This window comes from Osmerus mordax, chromosome 6 (genome assembly GCF_038355195.1).
Source record: "Osmerus mordax isolate fOsmMor3 chromosome 6, fOsmMor3.pri, whole genome shotgun sequence".
Taxonomy (NCBI): Eukaryota; Metazoa; Chordata; class Actinopteri; order Osmeriformes; family Osmeridae; genus Osmerus; species Osmerus mordax.
In genome coordinates, this window is record NC_090055.1 from 1569999 (window position 1) to 1594435 (window position 24437).

General features: G+C 47.9%; 3 protein-coding genes and 1 long non-coding RNA gene across 5 annotated transcripts; 1 reads left to right on the plus strand and 3 right to left on the minus strand.

Moving 5' to 3' along the window:
- Positions 1–2018: 2018 nt before the first annotated feature.
- On the plus strand, positions 2019–2676 carry LOC136943807 (uncharacterized). Its single transcript, XR_010876725.1, has 3 exons — positions 2019–2263; positions 2360–2371; positions 2576–2676. It is a non-coding gene; the product is annotated as an uncharacterized lncRNA (long non-coding RNA).
- On the minus strand, positions 2563–15241 carry LOC136943804 (sphingosine kinase 2-like). Its single transcript, XM_067237268.1, has 8 exons — positions 15196–15241; positions 12019–13551; positions 9796–9945; positions 8161–8255; positions 7946–8061; positions 5396–5599; positions 3662–5264; positions 2563–3148 (listed from the first exon to the last, which is right to left on the minus strand). Exons 2-8 carry the CDS (start codon positions 12473–12475, stop codon positions 3086–3088), a joined length of 2688 nt encoding a protein of 895 aa, XP_067093369.1. The 5' UTR covers positions 12476–13551; positions 15196–15241; the 3' UTR covers positions 2563–3085.
- A 500-nt stretch (positions 15242–15741) lies between these two features.
- Positions 15742–18999, minus strand: LOC136944205 (large ribosomal subunit protein eL18). The gene is made up of 7 exons (XM_067237874.1): positions 18944–18999; positions 18114–18200; positions 17792–17899; positions 17360–17458; positions 16682–16805; positions 16168–16237; positions 15742–15882 (listed from the first exon to the last, which is right to left on the minus strand). The coding sequence occupies exons 1-7, from the start codon at positions 18944–18946 to the stop codon at positions 15807–15809; spliced, it is 567 nt and encodes a 188-aa protein (XP_067093975.1). The 5' UTR covers positions 18947–18999; the 3' UTR covers positions 15742–15806.
- A 435-nt stretch (positions 19000–19434) lies between these two features.
- LOC136944754 (mpv17-like protein) lies at positions 19435–21271 on the minus strand. 2 transcript variants are annotated; one of them, XM_067238646.1, is made up of 6 exons: positions 21234–21271; positions 20703–20943; positions 20042–20518; positions 19874–19944; positions 19713–19742; positions 19435–19602 (listed from the first exon to the last, which is right to left on the minus strand). In XM_067238646.1, exons 3-6 carry the CDS (start codon positions 20511–20513, stop codon positions 19501–19503), a joined length of 675 nt encoding a protein of 224 aa, XP_067094747.1. In that variant the 5' UTR covers positions 20514–20518; positions 20703–20943; positions 21234–21271; the 3' UTR covers positions 19435–19500. The 2 variants fall into 2 exon arrangements, with proteins under 2 accessions (XP_067094747.1, XP_067094748.1); XM_067238647.1 differs by having other exon boundaries at positions 20703–20754; positions 21234–21256.
- Positions 21272–24437: the final 3166 nt, after the last annotated feature.

Here is a 24437-nt window from a genome sequence, read left to right on the forward strand (position 1 = left end):
AACGTAACCCCATGCGTGATTCATATGGTAAAAAACGAAACAGCAAGTTCAGAACGTGTTTGTGTAGAGATCAGAATTTAACCGAGCGGTAAGTGACTGATCTCTATGAGGTGTATTCTGAGAAACTGGATTCCAAGAAGGAGGTGTATGAAAGTCAGGGAGAAGGAGGGGGGTGATATTGAAAGGAAGGGGCTAGTTGGTTTCAAAGAGGAGAGAGGAAGAAGGAATGGCATTTTGAAAGAGGAGAGCAATAACAAGATACCATGGCTTTGGCTAGATTACTTACAGAGAGCAACATGTAACAGGTTTGAGACATCAGCTTCCTTGTTTATCATTGTCTGGGCCTGATTAAAAACAGGAGACAATGCTAAGGTCAGACTTTATGTACTTTTGCTTTTTAAACAATAGTTTCTGTCAGAGAAGTATGTGAAGAATGTTGTTGATAACAAAAAGCTGTTGTTTTCCCCTCTAAATGTGGATATGTAGCTTCTTAAAAAAAAAGTACAAAATAAAAGTAAAACCTTCCAAGTTAAATTTATTCTTTTAAGGAAACAAAACATTGGAAAACAAATATAACTATGAACTGTACATTATATATATTTATATGTATATTATATATGTCAATTTTAGTAATACAATTTATATTCCAGGCAGAATAAACTAGACAAAGCTTCCAACTGGCATGATCAATTAAGGGGTCAAACCGCAACATTGTCATTTCAAATTTCTCAAAAACATTGTGGTCCAAACTCTGGCCATAGACATCAAGCTGCCCACCAGGTTTCAATTGTCATACATACTCTTAAAATAGAGAGTCATTTCATAAAATAATTTTTTGTAACATTTAGTATTTAATTGATGCCAGTCCAGAATCATAATTACCTAGTTTAACCATCGCTCGTCATTCTTTTCCCCATAGGACGTTGAAAGATGCATGACATATTCTGCAGTATATTCCTAAATCTGTTAGCCTGCTATGTTAAAGGCTGCTTGTAAATTCTACCATCTATGGCCCACGATGGATAGTATAACTTGGGTGTTACTAAGCTAAAATCAGCAGGTTGAAGATCTCGCCTTTATAAGATATGGCAAATTCATACCACTGTGTCACAGGTACTGAAAGGACTACAGGGAAGAACAAGAATTGATTTATACATGCTAATTATGATTCAATTTCTGACTACAATTTAAAATCTTTGGACCGTAAATATATAGGTAGGTAGGAACACAATTTAGCACAATTCCAATTTGGACAGCCAATTCATTTGTGTCAGGAGGCACAACATTGCACACAACTTAAAGGTTATCAACGATCCATGTTAAAGTGGTCCATTTATGATTATATCTAAAGCATGTGGAAAGTTCCTGTTTGCTTGTAAAATTACCTAATCTGTTTCTTTTTAGTGTTTACGTTCAGACTTAAGATAAAACCCAATCCCAAACACAGCTTGTTCTGATATTTTGCTCTGCAACAGAACATTACCCATTTGATCCACAAATATACCCATTAAAACATGTTTTCCGAATTTGTTACAATCAAGGTAAGGTAAAAAGTACTGATTATATTTTCAAGGCAGTTTACTTGTGTGGAAGTGACCTTTTAGAAAAGAAGAAACCAGCATAAAGTAGTACGTATGTGAAGTCAGAAGACGTAGAAATGTTCAAACATCATATCCACTGACTGCAAAACTTGCTTTGCTCAGGCGATCTTGTGTTCACTGTGTTACAACATCACTTTTTGCGAGCATCATTGTCCTCATGCATCCTTTCACAAAGAAAAAAAAAATACAGGCAAATGCTATTTATGCCACGATGGTCACTGTTCAACAGTCCCATTGTTCCAATCACTGGTATACCCGTGTTTTTCGTAGTTTTGCCGTGTTTTTCGTAGTTTTGAACATAACTGGCATGTCTATGTGTTGTAGTTTGTGACGTTTGCTATAGATTAACATCCTCTGCCAGCTTGAACTTAATATATACACACACAAGTACTGACTAACATCTTAGACTTGCCCCTAGGTGTGTGAACCTTGGTGTTTCCTACAGCAGACTGTCCCTATTGCCCTCCTAAGTGTGTGAAGCTTGATTGTCCCTATTATAATCCGTGGACGGAGATATGCTGACTAAGAGATTCAGGTTTTTACGTAAGAAAGGGCAAAGTCACAAACAGTTGCACTTTAAGTCCAATGCTGGATAAGGCATTCCAGGGATGGAGGTTTGTTCATTGAAGGAGGTGGAGGTGGGGGCGGAGGTGGGGGCAGGGGTGGGGGCGGAGGTGGAGGCAGGGGTGGGGGTGGAGGTGGGGGCAGGGGTGGAGGCAGGGGTGGGGGCGGAGGTGGGGGCAGGGGTGGGGGCAGAGGTGGAGGCAGGGGTGGGGGCAGAGGTGGAGGCAGGGGTGGGGGCAGAGGTGGAGGCAGGGGTGGGGGCAGGGGTGGGGGTGGAGGCAGGGGTGGGGGCAGAGGTGGAGGCAGGGGTGGGGGCAGGGGTGGGGGTGGAGGCAGGGGTGGGGGCAGAGGTGGAGGCAGGGGTGGGGGCAGGGGTGGAGGCAGGGGTGGAGGCAGGGGCGGGGGTGGAGGTGGGGGCGGGGAGGGCATTCTACCTCATTTGAACAAAGGTAGCTGTCTCAAAGTTTTCTAGAACATTTCAGCTCTGTGTCTTCACTGTATAAGGCAAGGTCAGGTCGGGCGTCCCTGCATACTAGAACATCTACTTCTCACTCGTACACCGTCAGCAGAAACACACTCCCAGACAACGCGGTCCTGTGTTTTAGTTTTTCCCTCTTATACTTCTGTTGCTGTTTTCACGCCTCTCAGGGTAAAGTGAGTTTAATCCAACAGCTGTGCAACGAGGTGCGATTTGCATCAGTTTTTAAATTCTCCATTAATTGGTCCAACGCGCGCCCTGCGCGACAAGCAGCTTGACAGGTGATCCCTTTCACTAAAGCCCAGGAAAAACAGCTTCTGCAATTCCAGCTACGAGTCTCCGATTTTTTTCACTCTTTCCGTCTGAACGTAGATGGATTTAGAGATGACGTCATTCTGGAGAGAGAGCGCCGTATCGGCTGATCAGCACGACCAATGGCAGCTCAGAATTTGGTAATCTTCACTCCAGAGTCCCCGACGATGAGTCGAGCCATGGAGGGATGGACCTGAGGAGGTCAGAGAGACACAAACAAAAAGAAATTAATGAACCATGCGCAGCTACATGAAGTGATTACTATAATTCCGTTAACAACATAGATGTGGAACAGAGTACGAACGCAAAAAAAACAGTAATCTACGGCAAAACTTTGAATTAATAGTTGAGAAAGAATAAGGATTTAGATTACAAAGAATGCAATCTTTTAATCTGCCCTTTGCCAGAGTGCACACAATAGCACAAAACCAGAGCTCCACCCCCCCCCCCCCCCCCCATTAGGTAACACCCACTGAAACCACAGTTTGGGCCATCCTGTTCACCCTCATATCGCATACTGCTTTTATCACCTTCCCCCTGTGATACTGCAGCCTTTACCACCTTTCACTCACATCTAATCTCGTACTAATTTGTTCTCCCCTCTTTATCAGCAGGCAAATAACCTATGGCCTTTATGTCCATAAGAAGGTGATTTGGAATCCTGATAACGCGCTCAGGACAGGCCCGGTTCCTCTGCACTACTGACCTGCGCTTGTAGGGGTCCGTAGGGCACCAGCTCCCCATCCACGGTGAGCGTCCCCCTGGACGACAGGGGCTGCAGCCTGAAGGCCCTGGCTGGGACGTGGCTCACGTAGGGAGAGCTCAGAGACAGGTGGGAGCCTCTCTCCATGGCGAAGAACAGCCTGAGCAGGGTGGCTCTGGAGATGCCAGCCCGCACAAACGTCAGGTGGATGAGCCCGTCATCGAAGCTAGCCTGGGGCGCTGCGTGGAGGTCGGCCCCCAGATGGGTCTGGTAGATGGCCAGGACGAGGACAAAGTCTCCCTCAATGGTGACCCAGTCTCGGGTAGGGAGGGGCTGGTCTAGGGGGGGCAGGAGGTCATCTCTAGGGGGGTTGAACGGGAGAAGGACAGGGGGACGGTTCTTAAGGGCTCCTGTCGGCTCGGTTAGGTCAAAGGTGAAGGATGATGATGGGTTACGGAGAGAGGGGGAGGTAGATGTGGAGTTGGGGGTGTTGGGACGGGGGGCAAGGTAGGAGGAGGAGTGGGGGGAGGCACAGGAGGGGGAGGAAGGAGGGGTGGGGGACAGGGAGAGAGAGAGCGAGGGGAGTTTAGGGGGTAGCGAGTTGGAGTGTGGGTGATGGAGCAAGGAGAGGGGTCTGGGTCGAGATGCGTTCTGGTTCTGGTCCAGGGTTTTGGGCTTGAAGGAGAAGGGCGAGTGTCGGAAGGGAGAGGAGATGGTGAGAGCTCGCTCGCGGGCCACGTCTAAGGGGTAGGGGTCTCTCTGGAAGAACGTCCCGTTCAGATCCAGCTCATCTTGCTCGTATGACATCCCACACTGTGGGTCCGCTTCCTGACTCATCGGCTGGCTGAACAGGGCATTGGCTATCTGGCTGGAGGGGGCAGAGTTTTTCCTCAGGCTCTTCCTGGTTTCCTGGAGGTTGTCTGGGTAGGAGAAGCAGCCCTCAGCCTCTTCATCTGCCTCTCTCCCTACATCCACCCCGTAGTTCTCCCCCAGCTCTCTAGCCTCCACCACCCCCCCCCCAGAGCTCACACTGCCTCCTCCGTCTTTCCCTGGCCCTTCCTCGTCCATCTCGCTTGGATCCCTCTTCACCCTCCCTCCCCCTCTTCCCTCATCATCCCTATTCCCTTCTGAGTCATCCTCTGTTACCATACAGCACTCGTCCCTTTCGGTCGACTCGGAACTCGTCCCGGACCTGTCCTCCTCTGCGTACATCCCGACTTCGCCCTCCCTCTCCCTCTCCCGGTCCTCCGCCAGACTGCTCGCCCTCACCACGCCGGTTCCTCCCCCCCGGGCCCTCTCCCTCCTCCTCTCCCGCTCCTGCTGCCTCTCCGCCTCGCGCTCCCTCTCTCCGTCGCCCCTCCGCAGGCTCCTCTGCTCGCTGATGCCCATGTCGGAGCAGGTGCGGTGGATGGGGGTGCGGCAGAAGCCGTCCAGGCCCTCGGTGATGCTGCGGGACAGCGGTCGACGGGGTGGCGTCGGGGTGGCGTCCGGGGAGGGGGAGATGACGGAGGGTGGCAGGTAGGAAAGCCGGCCCTTGTAGGAGCGCAGGGAGGCGAGGCGCACCAGGGTGCCCAGGGTGAACCGTGCCGAACCCAAACCCCGATACCTGGAACGAGGACAGAGGTGTTAAGAGAGGAGCGCGGTTGTTTGATTTAACAACAGTGGCAGGTTTTGGTGACCGCTGATCTACACAGCAGAGAGGGGCTGAATATGATCAGAGAGGCAAAACGAACGCACCTCTCGCTCTCGATGTCCACGTCGGACACGAAGCCCCAGGCCACAGAGAGGAAGGAGAACAGCCGTCTGGGAGGGGCCGGACGGCCGTTCTGTGAGAGGACAGGGCTCGTCGTCACGGAGACCAAGTCCATGGGTTGAATGTCGCCTCGGCAGAGGAGGAAGCAGCAGTTTAGGAGGAGCGTCTCTCGAAGGCACATGTCATAGCTGAGAGAGGGAGAGAGAAGGCACATGTCATAGCTGAGAGAGGGAGAGAGAAGGCATATGTTATAGCTGAGAGAGGGAGAAGCGACGGTGAACACGTCATCAGACCCCCCGTAACACCTGGGTAGATACAGGTTAACGTTCTGGATCTCAAAGAGTACTCTACTGTATTCTCTGTGATTTTCATTTGCATATTGCGTAAGCCCCGATATGGAAATGGCAAGAGTCACAGAGGGCGCAAACAGCACAGCTGTGGAGGGAGAGAGGGGGAGAGAGACAGAGAGGAGGAATGAGAGAGAGAGGGGGGGGGAGAGAGACAGAGAGAGACAGAGGGGAGGGAGACAGAGAGAGGGGAGGGAGACAGAGAGAGGGGGGGAGAGAGAGAGAGAGAGAGAGAGAGAGAGAGAGAGAGGGGGGGGGGACAGAGAGAGAGGAGGAAAGAGAGAGAGGGGAGAGAGAGAGGGGAGACAGAGAGAGGGGGGGGACACAGAGAGAGAGAGGAGGAAAGAGAGAGAGGGGGGGAGAGAGAGGGGGGGAGACAGAGAGAGAGGGGGGGAGAGAGAGGGGGGGGGGAGACAGAGAGAGAGGGGGGGAGACAGAGAGAGAGGAGGAAAGAGAGAGAGGGGGGGAGAGAGAGAGAGAGAGAGGGGGAAAGAGAGAGATAGAACAGGCTGTAACAAAACGTGCCAGGTCAATATGGTGCAGAGATAAAGAGTGATCTGTGCAGACAGGCAACTAAGGGCCAGAGACACACACAGACACACACAGAGAGACACACACAGACACAGAAAGACACACACAGAGAGACACACACAGAGACACACAGAGACACACACAGAGACACAGAGACACACACAGACACACAGAGAGACACACAGACAGACACACAGACACACACACAGACACACACAGAGAGACACACAGAGACACACACAGACAGAGACACACAGAGAGAGACACACAGAGACACACAGAGACACACACAGACAGACACACAGAGACAGACACAGAGAGAGACACACAGACACACACAGAGAGACACACACAGACACACAGAGAGAGACACACAGAGACACAGAGAGACACAAACAGAGACACACACACAGAGAGACACACACAGAGAGACACACACAGAGAGACACACAGAGACACACACAGAGAGAGACACACAGACACACAGAGACACACACACAGAGAGACACACAGACACACAGAGACACACACACAGAGAGACACACAGAGACACAGAGAGACACAAACAGAGAGACACACACAGAGAGACACACACAGAGAGACACACACAGAGAGACACACAGAGACACACACAGAGAGAGACACACAGACACACAGAGACACACACACAGAGAGACACACAGACACACAGAGACACACACACAGAGAGACACACAGAGACACACACAGAGAGAGACACACAGACACACAGAGACACACACACAGAGAGACACACAGACACACAGAGACACACACAGAGACACCGCTGTTAACCGGCCCCCTGGCCAGGCTGAAGTGTCCCGGGCCAGGACAGGGGGCGACAATGGCAGGGGAAAGGGAGAGATGGCAGGGGAAAGGGAGAGATAGCAGGGGAAAGGGAGAGATAGCAGGGGAAAGGGAGAGATAGCAGGGGAAAGGGAGAGATAGCAGGGGAAAGGGAGAGATAGCAGGGGAAAGGGAGAGATAGCAGGGGAAAGGGAGAGATGGCAGGGGAAAGGGAGAGATGGCAGGGGAAAGGGAGAGATAGCAGGGGAAAGGGAGAGATGGCAGGGGAAAGGGAGAGATAGCAGGGGAAAGGGAGAGATGGCAGGGGAAAGGGAGAGATAGCAGGGGAAAGGGAGAGATGGCAGGGGAAAGGGAGAGATAGCAGGGGAAAGGGAGAGATAGCAGGGGAAAGGGAGAGATAGCAGGGGAAAGGGAGAGATAGCAGGGGAAAGGGAGAGATAGCAGGGGAAAGGGAGAGATAGCAGGAGACAAAAAAAAGGAAAAGGCCTAGCACTGTCAATGATAACGACTCGACATAACCGCCGATAGAGTTATGAGGCGGGGATAAGAGAGAGCCAGGGGAAGTGAAGAGGTTAAAGTCTAAAGGTTGGGCTTGATAACGGGAAGCAACTTCAGACTTGGATGCTGAAGTCCACCTCTCGGGTCACAGGTGTTTATTTAGATCAGCCCTGAGACATGTATCGAGAGGGAGAGAAATGATTTCACCCCGACAAACAACATGGAACCTAAAGATTACCTTCAGCCTTTGACTCAGGCTTGGCGCTGAGCAGGTCTATGTATGTTTTTCTTGTGTGTGTGTGTGTGTGTGTGTGTGTGTGTGTGTGTGTTTACCCAGCGTTGTGGTTGATGGATCCAGCCAGGGCGTTTCCAGAGCCACAGGGCAGAATCCCCACAGGAGTCTTTATTGCTTGTTCCCAGTCTGGACGCTCCATGAGACCGTTTATCACCTGGGCAACACAGGCACCATGAGACACCGTCAGACACACACACACACAGAGGTACAGACTCATACACACCAACACCCACCCATCACCACACACACAGACCTCATGCAGCAGTCCATCTCCAGAGACAATGATGATGCCGTCCCACTCTGGAAGAGAGACCTCTCTGATGAGCTCCCTGGCGTGGTTCCTCCGCTCTGGAGGACAGGAGACAGCCAGGAGACAGTCAGGAGACAGTCAGGAGACAGACAGGAGACAGCCAGGAGACAGCCAGGAGACAGCCAGGAGACAGCCAGGAGACAGTCAGGAGACAGCCAGGAGACAGTCAGGAGACAGCCAGGAGACAGTCAGGAGACAGTCAGGAGACAGACAGGAGACAGTCAGGAGACAGTCAGGAGACAGTCAGGAGACAGCCAGGAGACAGCCAGGAGACAGTCAGGAGACAGCCAGGAGACAGCCAGGAGACAGCCAGGAGACAGCCAGGAGACAGACAGGAGACAGCCAGGAGACAGACAGGAGACAGACAGGAGACAGCCAGGAGACAGCCAGGAGACAGCCAGGAGACAGCCAGGAGACAGCCAGGAGACAGACAGGTGACAGACAGGAGACAGTCAGGAGACAGTCAGGAGACAGACAGGAGACAGTCAGGAGACAGTCAGGAGACAGACAGGAGACAGACAGGAGACAGCCAGGAGACAGCCAGGAGACAGCCAGGAGACAGCCAGGAGACAGCCAGGAGACAGACAGGAGACAGTCAGGAGACAGACAGGTGACAGACAGGAGACAGTCAGGAGACAGTCAGGAGACAGACAGGAGACAGACAGGAGACAGACAGGAGACAGTCAGGAGACAGCCAGGAGACAGCCAGGAGACAGCCAGGAGACAGTCAGGAGACAGACAGGAGACAGCCAGGAGACAGACAGGAGACAGTCAGGAGACAGACAGGAGACAGTCAGGAGACAGTCAGGAGACAGACAGGAGACAGACAGGAGACAGACAGGTGACAGACAGGAGACAGACAGGAGACAGACAGGAGACAGTCAGGAGACAGACAGGAGACAGACAGGAGACAGACAGGAGACAGACAGGAGACAGTCAGGAGACAGACAGGAGACAGACAGGAGACAGACAGGAGACAGACAGGAGACAGCCAGGAGACAGTCAGGAGACAGACAGGAGACAGACAGGAGACAGCCAGGAGACAGTCAGGAGACAGACAGGAGACAGACAGGAGACAGTCAGGAGACAGACAGGAGACAGACAGGAGACAGTCACGCTGTGGCTGGACTGCTTAGCTCCGGATCAGGTGTGTGTGTGTTGTGTGTGGTACCTGTCTGGGTCAGGTGTGTTAGTGTTGTGTGTGGTACCTGTCTGGATCAGGTGTGTGTGTGTTGTGTGTGGTACCTGTCTGGATCAGGTGTGTGTGTGTTGTGTGTGGTACCTGTCTGGGTCAGGTGTGTTAGTGTTGTGTGTGGTACCTGTCTGGATCAGGTGTGTGTGTGTTGTGTGTGGTACCTGTCTGGATCAGGTGTGTGTGTGTTGTGTGTGGTACCTGTCTGGGTCAGGTGTGTTAGTGTTGTGTGTGGTACCTGTCTGGATCAGGTGTGTTAGTGTTGTGTGTGGTACCTGTCTGGGTCAGGTGTGTGTGTGTTGTGTGTGGTACCTGTCTGGATCAGGTGTGTGTGTGTTGTGTGTGGTACCTGTCTGGGTCAGGTGTGTTAGTGTTGTGTGTGGTACCTGTCTGGATCAGGTTGTAGCTGATGTTGGCCTCTCTGATCATGGGGAGGATGTGTGTCTGACACCACTGCATGGCCTGGCCACGCCCACTGAAAGGGTTGACCAATAGCAGCAGCCGGCGTGGACGGGGGAGCAGGCTTTTGGAGAATTCTGCAAATGGAGGATCGAGTCAGAACTTTAACAAGTAAAAACATTTCCTCCAAAGACGTTCCTACACAGCCACCCTCGACTGCATCGAACAACTGAATCTGCTTTCAGTACATCAAGGCCAACAAGTGGCTACAGTATATCACAACACAAATACTGTTTTCTATAACACAATCTACAAGGCTAAATGATAAATAACAAGGAAGTGATCTAAATAAAACTGTACAAAAAAAGCAAACAAAATACACACAGCAGGAAAAAAAACAGGAAGCAAAGAAGGAATCCTAGAATCTGAATCGATTGTCTTCTACAGAATGTCAGGAGTCAGAACGCAGCTATGCTACAGAGCAGCACTACAGGACAACTGCTACTTTATAGGAAGCAGCGAAACTGCCTCCTATTCTAACTGGCCTAATGTCTAACCCAACGCGACACCTGGGAGGGCGACACTGAGGATTGATGATGAAAGATGAAAGATTAGGCAAGAGTGGAGAAAGAGATGAAGACAGAGAGGGAGAGAGGAAGGTGAATCTAAAATGAGAACGTTCTGGAGGTGAGAGAGGGGAGACATGGATCGATGAGAGGTGACGGGGGAGGAAGAACACACACCAGGGGGAGACGGGGGGGGGGGGGTCCTGGTGAGGACAGAGAGAGAGGGGAGGATAGGAAGGGCAGGGGGAGACTGGGAGGGCAGAGAGAGGAGGGGGACAGGAAGGAGACTGATATGGAAAAGGACACAGGCAGCTTGTGATGCGGAGAGAGGCGAGTCAGGGAGGGAGAGCGAGTGAGTGACAGCGAGACACAGACAGTGGGTAAACATTGAGCGTGGCGAGGCTGGCTGTCTGGGCGAGCGGGAGGAGGGCGAGGGCAGTAGGGGAGGGAGGGTGAGCGGAGGGCAGCAGGGGAGGGAGGGTGGGCGGAGGGCAGCAGGGGAGGGAGGGTGGGTGGGCGGAGGGCGAGGGCAGCAGGGGAGGGAGGGTGAGCGGAGGGCAGCAGGGGAGGGAGGGTGAGCGGAGGGCAGCAGGGGAGGGAGGGTGAGCGGAGGGCAGCAGGGGAGGGAGGGTGGGCGGAGGGCAGCAGGGGAGGGAGGGTGAGCGGAGGGCGAGGGCAGCAGGGGAGGGAGGGTGAGCGGAGGGCGAGGGCAGCAGGGGAGGGAGGGTGAGCGGAGGGCGAGGGCAGCAGGGGAGGGAGGGTGAGCGGAGGGCGAGGGCAGCAGGGGAGGGAGGGTGAGCGGAGGGCGAGGGCAGCAGGGGAGGGAGGGTGAGCGGAGGGCGAGGGCAGCAGGGGAGGGAGGGTGAGCGGAGGGCGAGGGGGGTGGATGGTGGGCGGAGGGCGACGGGGGTGGATGGTGTCCTGTGGGAGAGGTGGGGAGCCGGTGGATAGGACCCACCCTTGTGGTCTCTACATTTAACACCAAATGATACAGACCCATGTGGTGCAGGACAGATAAGGGTGCAGGAAAGAGACAGTAGAGGGTTAAAGAGATAAATATGTATATACTCCACAGACAGCACAAACACACACAGGATATGTTCAGTCAAATTGAACCTGATTATTCTCTACAGCCCAGCCCAACATTAATAAGTTAAAGCAGCAGAAATATCTATATTAAAGCAACAAAACGGGTAAAGATAGATCATCAAGCTCACTATGACAATTAGGACTCGTCACAAAAATAATTGCTTACATTTATGGAGATTTTAAATGAATGTTTCTCAAACTTTTAACAACACATCTATAAAACCTCTTTATGGACAATGGATTTTGCCAAGGCATCTCCTCAATTTATTTTATATCAACAAAACACCAGTAGCAAAATACTGTAGCAGGATATTGTTTTGAGATCATTCAAGGATGTCAAGGGAAATATATTTCGGTGACGTGTCCCACAAAGAATAAATTAATGTGCAATGCAACAAAAATCCCAGTAAACACTGTCAATAGTCTACCTTGATATTAATGTTTATGAATGCTGAATTTAGTTCCAACAGTGACGACTGAAATCGTCAAAGGATTAAGACAAAGAAAATAAAGAGTTTATCCCTTTTTAAAGAACGTAATCCCAAACGGACTCACCCGTATCCGCGGTGACATTCACTCCTCTCAGGAGACACTGGACGGCAGCCGACCACCTCTCTGCATCCACCCTGCTCTCAGCCAGGTAGGCCCTCACCTGACGCCTCCGCGACACCCCTTTCCTCCGCCTCCCCGGGGGGTACCAGTACAGCACCAGGAGGGGGGGCGCTGGGGAACGGGGGCAGCTGCACCCCGCCAGCTCTGACAAGGGGAGCAGGAGGCGGGCTTCTTTGCCCGGCTTAGGGGCCAGGCGCTGGACGTGGATGTGGGTGTGGGTAAGGGTCAGGGCGTAGCTCGAAGCGGAGGCCGTCGTGGGGGATGGAGAGGGCGACAGGCCCCCTGGACCACCAGGGCTGTTAGGGCAGCTGGTGCTGTTGCTGCTGTTCCCCCAGCCCCCGAACTGGCCATGAAGGAGGGCTTCTGCTGGGGATGGAGTGGCTGGGTCTGGGGAACGCATGTTTACTCAGAGTTCATACAACTACTGGCACGGCAGGCAGAACGAGCCTGTTGACAGTGATACAGACACAGATCAATGTTTAACAAAACAGTAAATATAAAAAATAAAAAGTGTCCTTGGAATCTTTTAGGAAATCCAGATTGCACGAGAAAGTCAGTTCTATTGACACAATCCCTGATATCTTCTCGGAATCGTTCGTCCTCTTTAGAGCTTCAGTCGACGATTACTTTGACTGGGAGACAAGACTGCGGAGACCTGTCCTCTTGTGAGCGCATCACTCTTACAAGCAGACCTGATGGGTGACAGTCTTCCTGCTCAGCAAGTCACTCTGAGGTAGAAAACTCCCATCTGTCCACAAAGGCAGTTTACTCTGTGCAAAAGTGCGCTTCCAGATTCAGCCAGCATTATCAATCTTCAAACAAAGGACGGACAGCACTTCTAAATATCCAAGTACAGCAATAACTTTTTCCAGTTAATTTGTTTTTTTGAATTAAACAAATCTCTCACACGCATTTAAAATGTACTGATATAAAAAATAGAAATAAATGATATGCTTAAATTATAGTTACAAATCATAGTGTAGATAAATGTGCAGCTTTTTGTATTCAGCTACTCGGGGCAAACTAAAGTATATAAAGACTTAAATACAAACAATGCAATTTAGACATGAACACACCTTGCTCTTGCAAGGAGGCTTTAACATAATAAATCTGTGGAATATTGCATAATATGTGCTCTTTAAATTTGTATTAATGCGGAAACAATGTCAAAATTGCTTGACTTGGCAGAGACATCCATGAAAAAACTTTTATTTGCTTTAGAGGTCTGCAGAACTCAGGATTGAGGGGTAGCTATGCCAGAGAGATGAGGAAGATTCATCCATAAGAAAAAAAACCACTTAAATCATATAATTCATGTGCAAGACAATAAAACAGAAAGCAGTATGCAAATACACACAAACAAAAAAATCACAAACAAAAACACAAAGTTGAGGATTGTTGTGTTATGTCATAGTAAAGTCCTTGCGTTCAAGGGTCACGCTTTGTGTTCCTTCCCAAAGATATGCAAGCCTGTACCTGGAGAGAGAAGACACGGAGAAAAATCGCCGGTCAATAATCCACTCACTTTAAAACGGCAGCCTCAAGTTAATCAGCATGGTTAAGTTCATAAAACATTAACCCTTTCTTCCAAATACAATCCTACCTGCCAATCAGACATCAAAGTTGGCAGAAGGTGCTATTCTGTGCGGATCCCACAAACTCTTCCCTTGAATTAAAAGTTAATCCTGCGCTCAAGACTGGACCAAACCCACCCTACTGAGGATTCAGCTGTCTGACACTGCCTGTCTATAAATACCTACAAGTTTTATTGTTCTAAAAGGTGAGTGTCTCACTTGCCATTTGGGGAAGTGCAAATAGGGCAGAGCACTCGTGATTGAAGGGAGATGTGGTGATGGTTGGGTGATGGTTGGGTGACGCAAACAAAAGCTACCATATCCAGTATTCTCTGAAGTTAGTCACGACATTATGGTCAAACCAACACTGACTCAGAATCATACATTGGGCCATCGTCATTAAAAACTGACGTAGGCATTTTCATTAGGAGACTTTGCTGTGAAATGAGAACATGATTGAACTTTTGTTTTAACAATGGGTGGCCTTCATTCAGATGGTCTGAATGATCTGGCCTATTTAACCATTTGTGTAATGTTGAAATGAGATAAAACAGATTTCTGGTCCTGGAATGGGTATTTTATACGACAATTTAGAACAAACTAATCAAAAATATATAGAAGCGAATTGACTTTTTATAAAAGGTCTCAATTATACCAACCTAGCTGTGGCCAAAAGACCAGTAAAAATGTTTTGATAAGAATAGTTCAAATGAGACCTCTTATACAAGATAGCAGAGACAAAATCTATATTTGACAGATGCCCAGATCTGATGAACCCGTAATTATTGTTGGCTGTACACTTTACGTCCTTGAAATGTTGGGTGGGAACACCCATCAGACAAACCCACCACCAACAGCGAGTTGGCCAATTCTGTCAAACACAATGAATGTGCTGAGTGATTTCAGACCAATGTAATATAATCCCATGCCTTGGTTATTTTTACTGTAAAACTACCTATTTCCATAACATTTCAGATTTAACGTTTCCAAGTTACTTTGCTCACTAGGTGTACCCGGCAATAACAAAGCCTTACAGTAGCGAAACTTCTTGGTGTTTCAGGACCACTTTAAGCTAGCTAGTAGCTATGTTAGCTAGCTATCTACATACAGTAGTCTACCTAACATTGCACTAGCTAGATACTGGTTACAAGTCACTAAAAGATAATAAACACGCTAGAAATGTTACAATGTGTAGGCAGCCCACTAGCACTATCTAGCCGATTATTCGTTTAGACTGAAGTAGCTGCCGCTTTTCCAAGTCAGCTATACTGTATCGATAACTACCTGGTCATCCAAGTGCTGCTGCATTGCTAGGCTAGCAAGCTAGAAAGATGACAACAACTGAAGACGATTGTCAATTCACCGCCGATGACAGTGCGCTGCTTGGAACGAATGCTCAAGCAAATCACAAGCAGCAAACAAGGTACGTGTGGTTAAGTTAGTCTAGCTCAAATGATCGACATTCAAACGGCAGTTCTGTCGATAGCTGTCGTCTTTAGTTAACGTTGGCTAACACAACAAAAGACGGAAAACCTTTACATATTACCTCATTTTGGCTCCCCCTGCGACGTTGTGGAGTCGCTGTTCTGAACTGATGAAAAGCTATGTGATTATCCAGGAAGTGAGTCTGAAGAACGGAATGAGTGACGTTGGAGGGGGGGGCACGGCCGCTTGAGTGGCAGGAACGAAGTCCAATGTCGATAAGGGATCGTTTTGGACCAACCAAGAAAAATATCCAATCAATTAACAGCGCTACGGAAACTCGTCCCTTCTTATGTATATGTAATGAACGATCATAACATTCCGATTACAGAATCTGAAAACAAATAACAGGCAATGGCGGTCCTAGCACATTTGGCGCCCCGGGCGAGTTTTTCCACTTACATCCCCCCCTTCCGAAAAATGTGTTAAAGTATGTTTTTCCATAGTATTTTTAATTATTCTCTCATAACGGACATAAATGTTTTTAAGTGCCCAGTAGTTCTCTTCAACCAACATGGTATAGATATATATCTATATAGAGCGATTATATATGTTTATAACCATACTGAGACAAGTCCTACATTGAAAAGTACACAGCACACATGAATAATTCATTTTGTATCGTCAATCTTTATTTGCATCAGATTGCAAGGAAAACAAAAAAGACGGGACACTTTAGTTCTTGTATCCACGACTGGCTCTGCGCCCACGGGCACGCTCGAACTTCCTGCCCTTGGAGCGGATGTAAGGTCTAAGAAAAAGATAAAAAATAGTTACAGCATGAATAGCACACAGGACAGCCAATTAGGTTCAGCAAGATGCCAGGACAACCAGTCATGAATAGCTTCATGTGAATACACAAGGGGGAGAAAAAAAAACTGGATCTTTCATTTCTAATGGACTACAAGGAGAAACTTTCACATTCCACAGGCCATTAAATACAGAACAGGCATCTATTTCATTAGAAAAAGTTCTCTTGATGGTTGCAGAACAATGAAAAGGACCTGCTCCTATTGGTCAGAAGCTTAATACTCACTTGGTGTGGCTGTGGGGAGTTCCAGGGGCTTTTCCAAAGTGCCTGTAGACCTCTCTTCCCTTACGAGGCCCTGAGGGTGGAGAACAGCGGTCAGTCTTCAGAAAACTTTGCCAACATTAGCTCAACAAATGCTACCCACCCAAGTTCAAATCCACCAATATAGCTTAACAAACACAGTTAAATGCCCCCATTCACTGTGTCAAATTCTACCTACACAGAACATGACCAGCCAGATCACAGTTGAAGAGCAACTTCTAAACCCTCAAACATGTCATGGACCATGTGGACAAACATCTAAAGGCCGAATTTTAGTATTGTTGTAGCATGTAGTATTTACCACACTTGCAACATAAAACACAGGTAGCACACAGATAAAACAATATAAATATAAGAAAAAAAACCCTGACTCGCTCCCCTTTCGGCTGGTCTTTACCATAGCCTTCATAACAAACTGCAGGTGTGTTCAGACAGGACTGGATGCAGGTGTGTTCAGACAGGACTGGAGGAAGCTCACCTGACAGCAGGACGGTGCCCTGGCCTTTGGGTGCCGCCAGAGCCAGCTGGTCAAAGGTCATGACCTGACCTCCGGCCTTCAGGATCCTGCGACGAGCCCCGTCAGTCACCTTCAGAGCGCACACCTGAAACACGGCACCAGAGTACCGAGTCACGACACCACCTGAGTCACACTCCTCCACTATGTCTGATTATTGATTCGGATGTTGGAACTCAAGTCAGTGAAAGTGCAGCACAATCAAGCACAACACATCAGTCAAGCATCCTGGGAGTTCTGATCCAGGCCCATTCTGGATCCAGAAGAATTCAGTGCCCCAGCTTTCTTGAAAACGTGGATTACTTTGAGTACAAAGTGCACGGTAGGGACTACTTTTCGGAATACTTCCACTCCCCTCTATTGTAATAGCTGTTGCAACAAACCTCATTGTCTACGGCTAAAATGTTAAGATTTGTAATCTTAAGACTGTTACGATGACAACTTGCTTGCCAAAATTTTACAAATACAGATTTAACTTCATCACACCAGTTCAAAATGTCTCAATTAAGCCCTACAACTTCAATGCCAGATCTAATCCTGATTTGAGGTGACATGGAAAGTACGTATTTCCTACACAGCAGCACTCCATTATAATTATATTTTATTCTGTATGACGGATAAACTGGACTTTAAGTATTTCACCTTAAGCTTGGGGATGTCCTGAATCCTGACATCATCGGTGATCGTTCCCACGACAACGGCGGTTCTATTCTCACGACCGGGCATCTTCATCTTGCGGATCTGGAGAGGAAACAAGTCACGGAACGTAAAGCGACGGATGAACAGCGTCTAGGAGACAGCTTCAGACCGAAGGTGGAGGGATCCACAGCCCGTGCGGTAGTTTAGAGACATTTACATTTAGTCACTTAGCAGACGCTCTTATCCAGAGCGACTTACAGTAAGTACAGGGACATTCCCCCGAGGCAAATAGGGTGAAGATCCTTGCCCAAGGACACAATGTCATTTGCAGGGAAAGGAATCGAACCGGCAACCTTCTGATCAATAGCCCGATTCCCTAACCGCTCAGCCATCTGACCCCCCATGAGAGACCCATGAGCAGCTTCAAGTACCCACCAGGCGAGACACTGAGATGGGAGGCCTGTGGGTCCTGCTCATGAAGAGTCTTCTGAGGATCACCTTGTTGAAGGGAGCATTGCAGCGACGGGCCAGGAACCTGTAGAGCTGAGGGAAACATCCTTATTAACATGTACAGGTGGCATACCCAAGTGTTGTGGCAGTTCAAGTTAGAGTTTATAGAAGGTACAGATCACACCCAAAATCAAACATCCCTGCAGCTGATGTCTCTAAAAACAATCTAGACTAGATACACTCTACAGTTACGAGGGAAAAAAGTTGACTATAAACAGTTAGAGATAAGGTGCCATTTCAGACTCACCTTAACCAGGAGCCTCAGGTAGATGTCCTCGCTCTTAGGCTCCTTCCTGTGCACCTTGCGGTCCTTGTTGTGTCTGATGTCGACTCCCTGTGATGGTGATAAGCGTTTACGTCAGACACCAAAACGAACCTGATACACTCAATTTAACATCACTGACATGACATGTATAGATCCAGGTCTTAAGATTACTATTGTGCAACCGACAACCAAAAATCACGCTGCCCTGGTTTACTAGTGTCAGATCCTGTAGGACTACATACAGGCCACACTAATCACAGCCTAGATAATTTTACAGCATGATAGGCTAACTGGAACGGACAAAAACTCCACCTTAATCACTAACTCCTCCAACACTTAAGATTGTCACTCACATTTGTCTGTAGTAAACAGTTAACTTGTAGCATGGGCCAGTTCAATTCACACGTTTGCAGTGACGGCCATTTCATTAGCTACAAGCTAGTACCTAGCTAGACCGAAGCGTTGATCACTGCACTTTCAGAATACGTTATTTCTAGTACACACATATAACTATACACTCGCAACAACGACAGTTACAACAATCCACGCGTTTTGAGTAGCTCGTAAATTAGAAGCATACACGCGACTGCCCGGCACTTGTAGCGGTGCTCAAGACACCCGATGCTGGAAGCTAGCATACATCGAACATATGCATAAACAAGTATATATAACTATATAACCCCAGGATTTCATTCATTACAGTCTGCTTAAGGTATTATGGAAGATACTGCTATATGGTGTAACTGTACGATTGGGGATGGACTTGGATAACTCATCCAGTAGGTTTACAAAAATTCAATAGCTGTACCTACCATCTTGGACTCAGAGTGAAAAGGGAAAAGGAAGTGCCTCGGTCTCGCGATAATGTTTTCTCCGCAGTGAAGGAGATTTCATTGGTTCTTTTGCGTGTACTTCCTGTCTGTCGCGCGACGCGTGTTCTTGTTGTTTGGCTCCGGTATAAAACTAGATACCTCACTCTTCATATTTCATTAGGATCAAGAAACTAATTGTAAAATGATAAATTATATTTACCCGTGTAATACGTTTTTGAGACAAAGATTTAAAATGTATTAAAAAAAAGTTTGTTCTGTGACGCTAATATTGACAAGTTGAAAAAAGTTTTGGGGATTAGTTTCAGAAGTGGTTATTTGAAAATGACTTGTATCTGCCTCAATTAGAATTTAACGATGTAAAATTTGGAGTTATATTTCAGAATATAATATGAAATAAAAAATAATATGTTTACTTGATTACCAGACGTTCATTAATAAAACAATAACATATTCAGACAGCAACACACACATAAGTCATGTTTCTTTATATGGGAAATGATGGAATTTATGACTGTGATGAGAACCGGCCCGTTGTATCACTGTTGTCTGAAGTGGCAGAGGAACACCGTCCACACCAGGGTAATGCCGCCCACAAACACTGTTCTGGCCACAGGGGGCACCAGGGAGAAGTTCACCGCCTGAGAGGAGAAAATCATGCAAATGCTCAAATTATTGTGTGTGTGTGTGTGTGTTGTGTGAGAGCGTGTTTATGTGTGTCATTCTGATGATTCATAGTGTCTTCACACACCTGCATCGCGGACCAGTAGACAACCCCAGTCTGGCAAATGTATACACAAACAGAGAAAGAGAGAGAGTCAATGAAGAGGGGACATTTATGCTCTTCAATCCAACATAAATATATGGTAGTAGACAGTTGTAACTCGTTCTACAGTGCTACATTTCTCACACCATGTATGAAGTCCAAAACTTCTGCCTCCAGTCTTCAAATGGGTCGTCTTTCTGTTCCAGAACACTAAGACCTAATAGAGACACAGTTTAAATACAGGGAATGTTTTTTTTTTTTTTTCTCCCAAAAGAGGAATATGCATTACTAGTGAGGAAGTTCTAAAAACATACCTATGAAAAAAGCACTTATGGTTGCGGGAGCTGCAATCAATTGATCCAGTATCACTTTACCAGACACCCTCTCAGCCCCTCCCCCTGGTAACATCCTCTCCAGCCCCCTCAGCCAATGGTAGTTGAAGTTGGCATGGAAACAGAAGCCAACGACAGCCACTCGAGCCGTCTGGGACCAGTCAATTCCAGCCAACGCTGGGACAGTTTTGGTAGCAGATGATGAACTAAGTTCTGCCTCTCTGAGCTGTGCTGAAACCTCGGGGGATTTTGATTGGATTGCACCTGGCGTCCCCTCTGGTCTGTCTACAGACAGTTTTCCTTCGGTTCCATCCGAGGCCATTTTGTGTCCTTTCTTCGATGTCCCTCCCAGCATGCTCTGCTGTATGAGGTCAGCGGAGGTGAACAGGGTCGTGTATCCAACCACGTTGCTGATGTACGGATGAGCCTTGAACAAGGCCCAGACTCTGCTCATGGTTCCTAGACAGGAAATCAAAAACGTTAGATTTGATTTCCATACAACTAAATCATTGAGAGAGGATGGCCATCAAACACTCATGACTCATAAATGTCACGGATAGTTTAGGTGGAATTGGAAACATTTCAGATAAGCAACATGATGCCACTTTAAGTTACACATACTCGTTGCTACACTTGAACTTACCTCAGAATGTAGCTTGACTCGCTGACTGTTTACAGCTCAGAAGCCTCCAAATCTGATTGGTTGGGTAGGACAACAACAAGAGGGGGAGTTAAACTCTGATTGAAAAGTCTGGGAGGTGCCTTCTCAAAAGATCAAAGTTCTGTCAGAGAGGAGGTGTGATAAGACTATCAGTAGCTTGCTCCATGGGAGGAATTTGAGAAAAGCACAGATGGAAGGAAAGGACACAACTCAGGAAAACGTCCTGTGAAGGGAGAGAGAAACCTCATTAACGGGACACCGGGCAGTATGTTCCGTAGTAGACGCACTGTATCTGACATAAGGAGCTGTGACGACAACCTTGTGTAACACAGCCTTGCTACTGCACAACGACTGGGGTGTTCTGTTGGTGTCATGAAGATGTGTTACCTCTTTGCAAATCCACTTATCTCTTTTACCGACCTAATACCTTAAAACTTAAAACTTAAAATAAATGTCTGATGTAATTTCTTATTTACATGTGACAGCTTAAGGATTAGTTATTGTTGTTCTTACCACAAAGTTGTGGTCCCTCTGTCAAAAAGAATGGTCCCTGAGAGAGCTCCTTCTGAGCAGTAGAGTAGCTGCTGTGTATTGAAAGACACATGTTGCAGGACTAAAAATAGCTGCCACTCCTACAACCAGACCTCCCTGCTTTGGTTACATGTCAATAATACATTTAGTTAACAATGATAAAGCACAGGGCTAATATTTGTAAATATCTGAAGGGATTATAAAAATTAAGACCTTATCTAACTCAGCTAATCTGTCCAATTATCTCTGCCTGGTGTTTGGGGCACACAAACACACACATGCACACACGGATATTTGTAATGAGGATAGTCTATTCATACTGCATGCCACCATAGATATTAAAATTCTCTGCTTTGGAGTCCCTTTACAGAGTCATAAAGGGCAATTTGCCACTAGCAACCACCATAACTCTTAGCTCAGAGAATGTGATAATTGGGGCCAGAGTTTAAGTTGATCCATTAAGGGCTTGTTAACAGCCTCAACTGGTGCATTTGTGTCTCTCAATACCTAACAAGCTTCCCTTAGTGTGTCACACAATGCAGGCGTGTGCCCAGACGTCCTGAAGCGGTTGACTTCTCAGATAATTGCCTCTCTCCATTTTGTCTCATCTGGTGTGGTCCTTTATGTCCTCTCTCTCAGAGTTTGTGGTGTTGCACCTTTCTTAAGACATGGGACTTGAGCCGAACGCCATGGCAACGTCTGAGCTACATACACACACATTGACACACACACACAGACACACGCACACAAGGAAAACCCCGCCTCTTTGGGTATAGTCTGTCTGTACCTTAGGCTGTGTCTGATTCCTTATTAGATTTTGAGGAGTGAGAAAGATACAAGCTTCAAGATAAGCAGGTATGACATTTTTACTTATAGCATGACATCACACAGCGTTACACTGGTTTAGGTAAATTATGGTCATTTTTATTTATTTTTATTTATAATTGTGGTATTCCATACCTTTAGTGGGCTGTGCTGTGAAATACGTGAACATCATGGTTATAGATTAAAAAAGATACATTTAGTTGAACTGCAAACATTGATTATACTTAATGGTTCCTTTGTTAGACTGACAATGCTTGTTTAGGATAACAGAGACTTGTTCAAACCTTTATTGGCTCCATTTGTTAAGCGTACATACTCTAAATCCTGTTTGGGATTGTTTAAATTGCTTATTGCGTTATCAGGTTTACAGTGCACTCCAGTTGATGACTGTGATGCAAAATTGTTTAATAAATTTGTGGATCACTGTAAGCTTCTGGTCATCACATGAGCTTTCTCTGTCACTTACTCACACTGTCTTTTGATTGAGCCGAGACTGCTGGATTGATCTGATAATTCAGGTTCTTTGTTGTCGCAGCCCTCTCAGATCTCTCATCTCACCTCTATTGCTGCCCCTGCCCCTGCCTGTTCCTCTCTCTCTCTCCACCCCTCTCCTCAGATCCCACCTTGGTCTCCTTCTAGCTATGCAGCCATCCAGCTCCGTAGCTTTTGAACCTGGGATAGAGCAAGGAGTGCCCTGGGGTCGAGACCTCTTCACCTTTGTGACATCAGCAGCAGGTCACATGATGAGGACGCTTCAGAAACCCAGGAAGAACCGTCCGTCTAAACGTCAAGTCAACCACCGCCGTTTCCTCCACAACATGATCCAGAGGTGCGTGAATGTGTGAGAGAGGCAGAGTTTGGTCGCATGACTGTACATAAATGCTGTTCTTTTGCACTTTTGGTGCTAACTGCATTTCATTGGCTTTGTACCTGTACTCTGCACAGTGACAATAAAGTTGAATCTAATATAATATAATCAAAGTTGAAGTTGATACCAGTACGTTTCAGATTTCTTTCTTTTTGCACTCGTTCTCTTTCAACAGAAAGTTTGCGGAAATAGAAGCAGCCAACCATCAGCTTTCTTCATCCCTGTTATCAAGAGAGGAGCACATCTCTCCGCCCTCCCCACCTAGACTTCCAGTGACCTCTGACCTGCCCTCCCCACCACAACTTCCAGTGACCTCTGACCTGCCCTCCCCACCACAACCTTCAGTGACCTCTGACCTGCCACACGGAACCTCCAAAGAAGGTGTTGTCCACAATCCTCTAACATGAATGTATACATTTCAGAATGACAAAATGGCTTGATTCCTAATCTCTCCTTTCTGTCTTTATTGTGACGGCTTCCTGTGTCGGCTCTTCTACCTGCAGCGGCTGATCTCGCGGTCTGCTCGCAGGAAACTGACATCAGTGCATTGAAACAGACCGAATCTGGAGACGGCTGTGAAATCAACCCGAAAGCTCGAGTGGACCAGTCCGACACCATCTCCAGCACTGCCACTGATGACACTCTGGATGACGGAACATACCACCAGATCGTAAAAAAGGGACATCAAATTTACGAAGAAAGTCAGTACACGTCATTGAACTGTCCAGAGAAAACTGATGACATTCTGCAATGGGGGGAGTTCCTTCAGACAGGATACATAAGTGATGAAAGCCCTGAGGTCCAGCTGGAGGACAGCCTTTGCAGCTGGATCGAAAGTGTCAGAGAAAAATATGACATGCAACCCAGTAGACACAATTCTGCCTCAAATAACCCGCCACTTGGTGAATACCCCAGGCCTGTTTCTCCCAACATGGATGCCTCCTCTGACCCGCAACTCCTGCTGTCCCCAGCGCTGTCCCCTCTGTCCTTAGACTCCTGTGACTTTGGGATTCAGATGATCACAGATCTGGCAGCATATTCTCCTTCCAGTTATAGCCTGTCAGACCCTGCAGAGAACCAGAGGCTGGACGTGCTCAGACTGCTGGAGTCGGAGTTCAGTGACGAGGACTTTGGAGGCAGCATGGAGACCCAGGTCACCTTGTCAAACATGTTAGGGTGTCAGGTGGAGGCTATGGACCTGACTGGCAAGGCGCTTATTGATGACATCACCTTTCCGGAGCAACCAGGAAGTTTTGGGGAGAAACTGAGGGTCCACAGCAACCACGGTGACAACCACAGATCAGGTGTGGAGAAGCTGGACAGTGAAGCAGGGCAGCGTGGGTACAAGCCTGGATACGGCCCTGGATACGGGGGCTTTGAGTCTCAGGGTTCAGCCACCAACAGCTTCATCAGCAGCGTTTCCAGAGAACAGCTCATGCTGACTGTTGAGCCGGAGGCCACAGAGAGAGAGCTGCCTAGTTCAAGGTCGACAG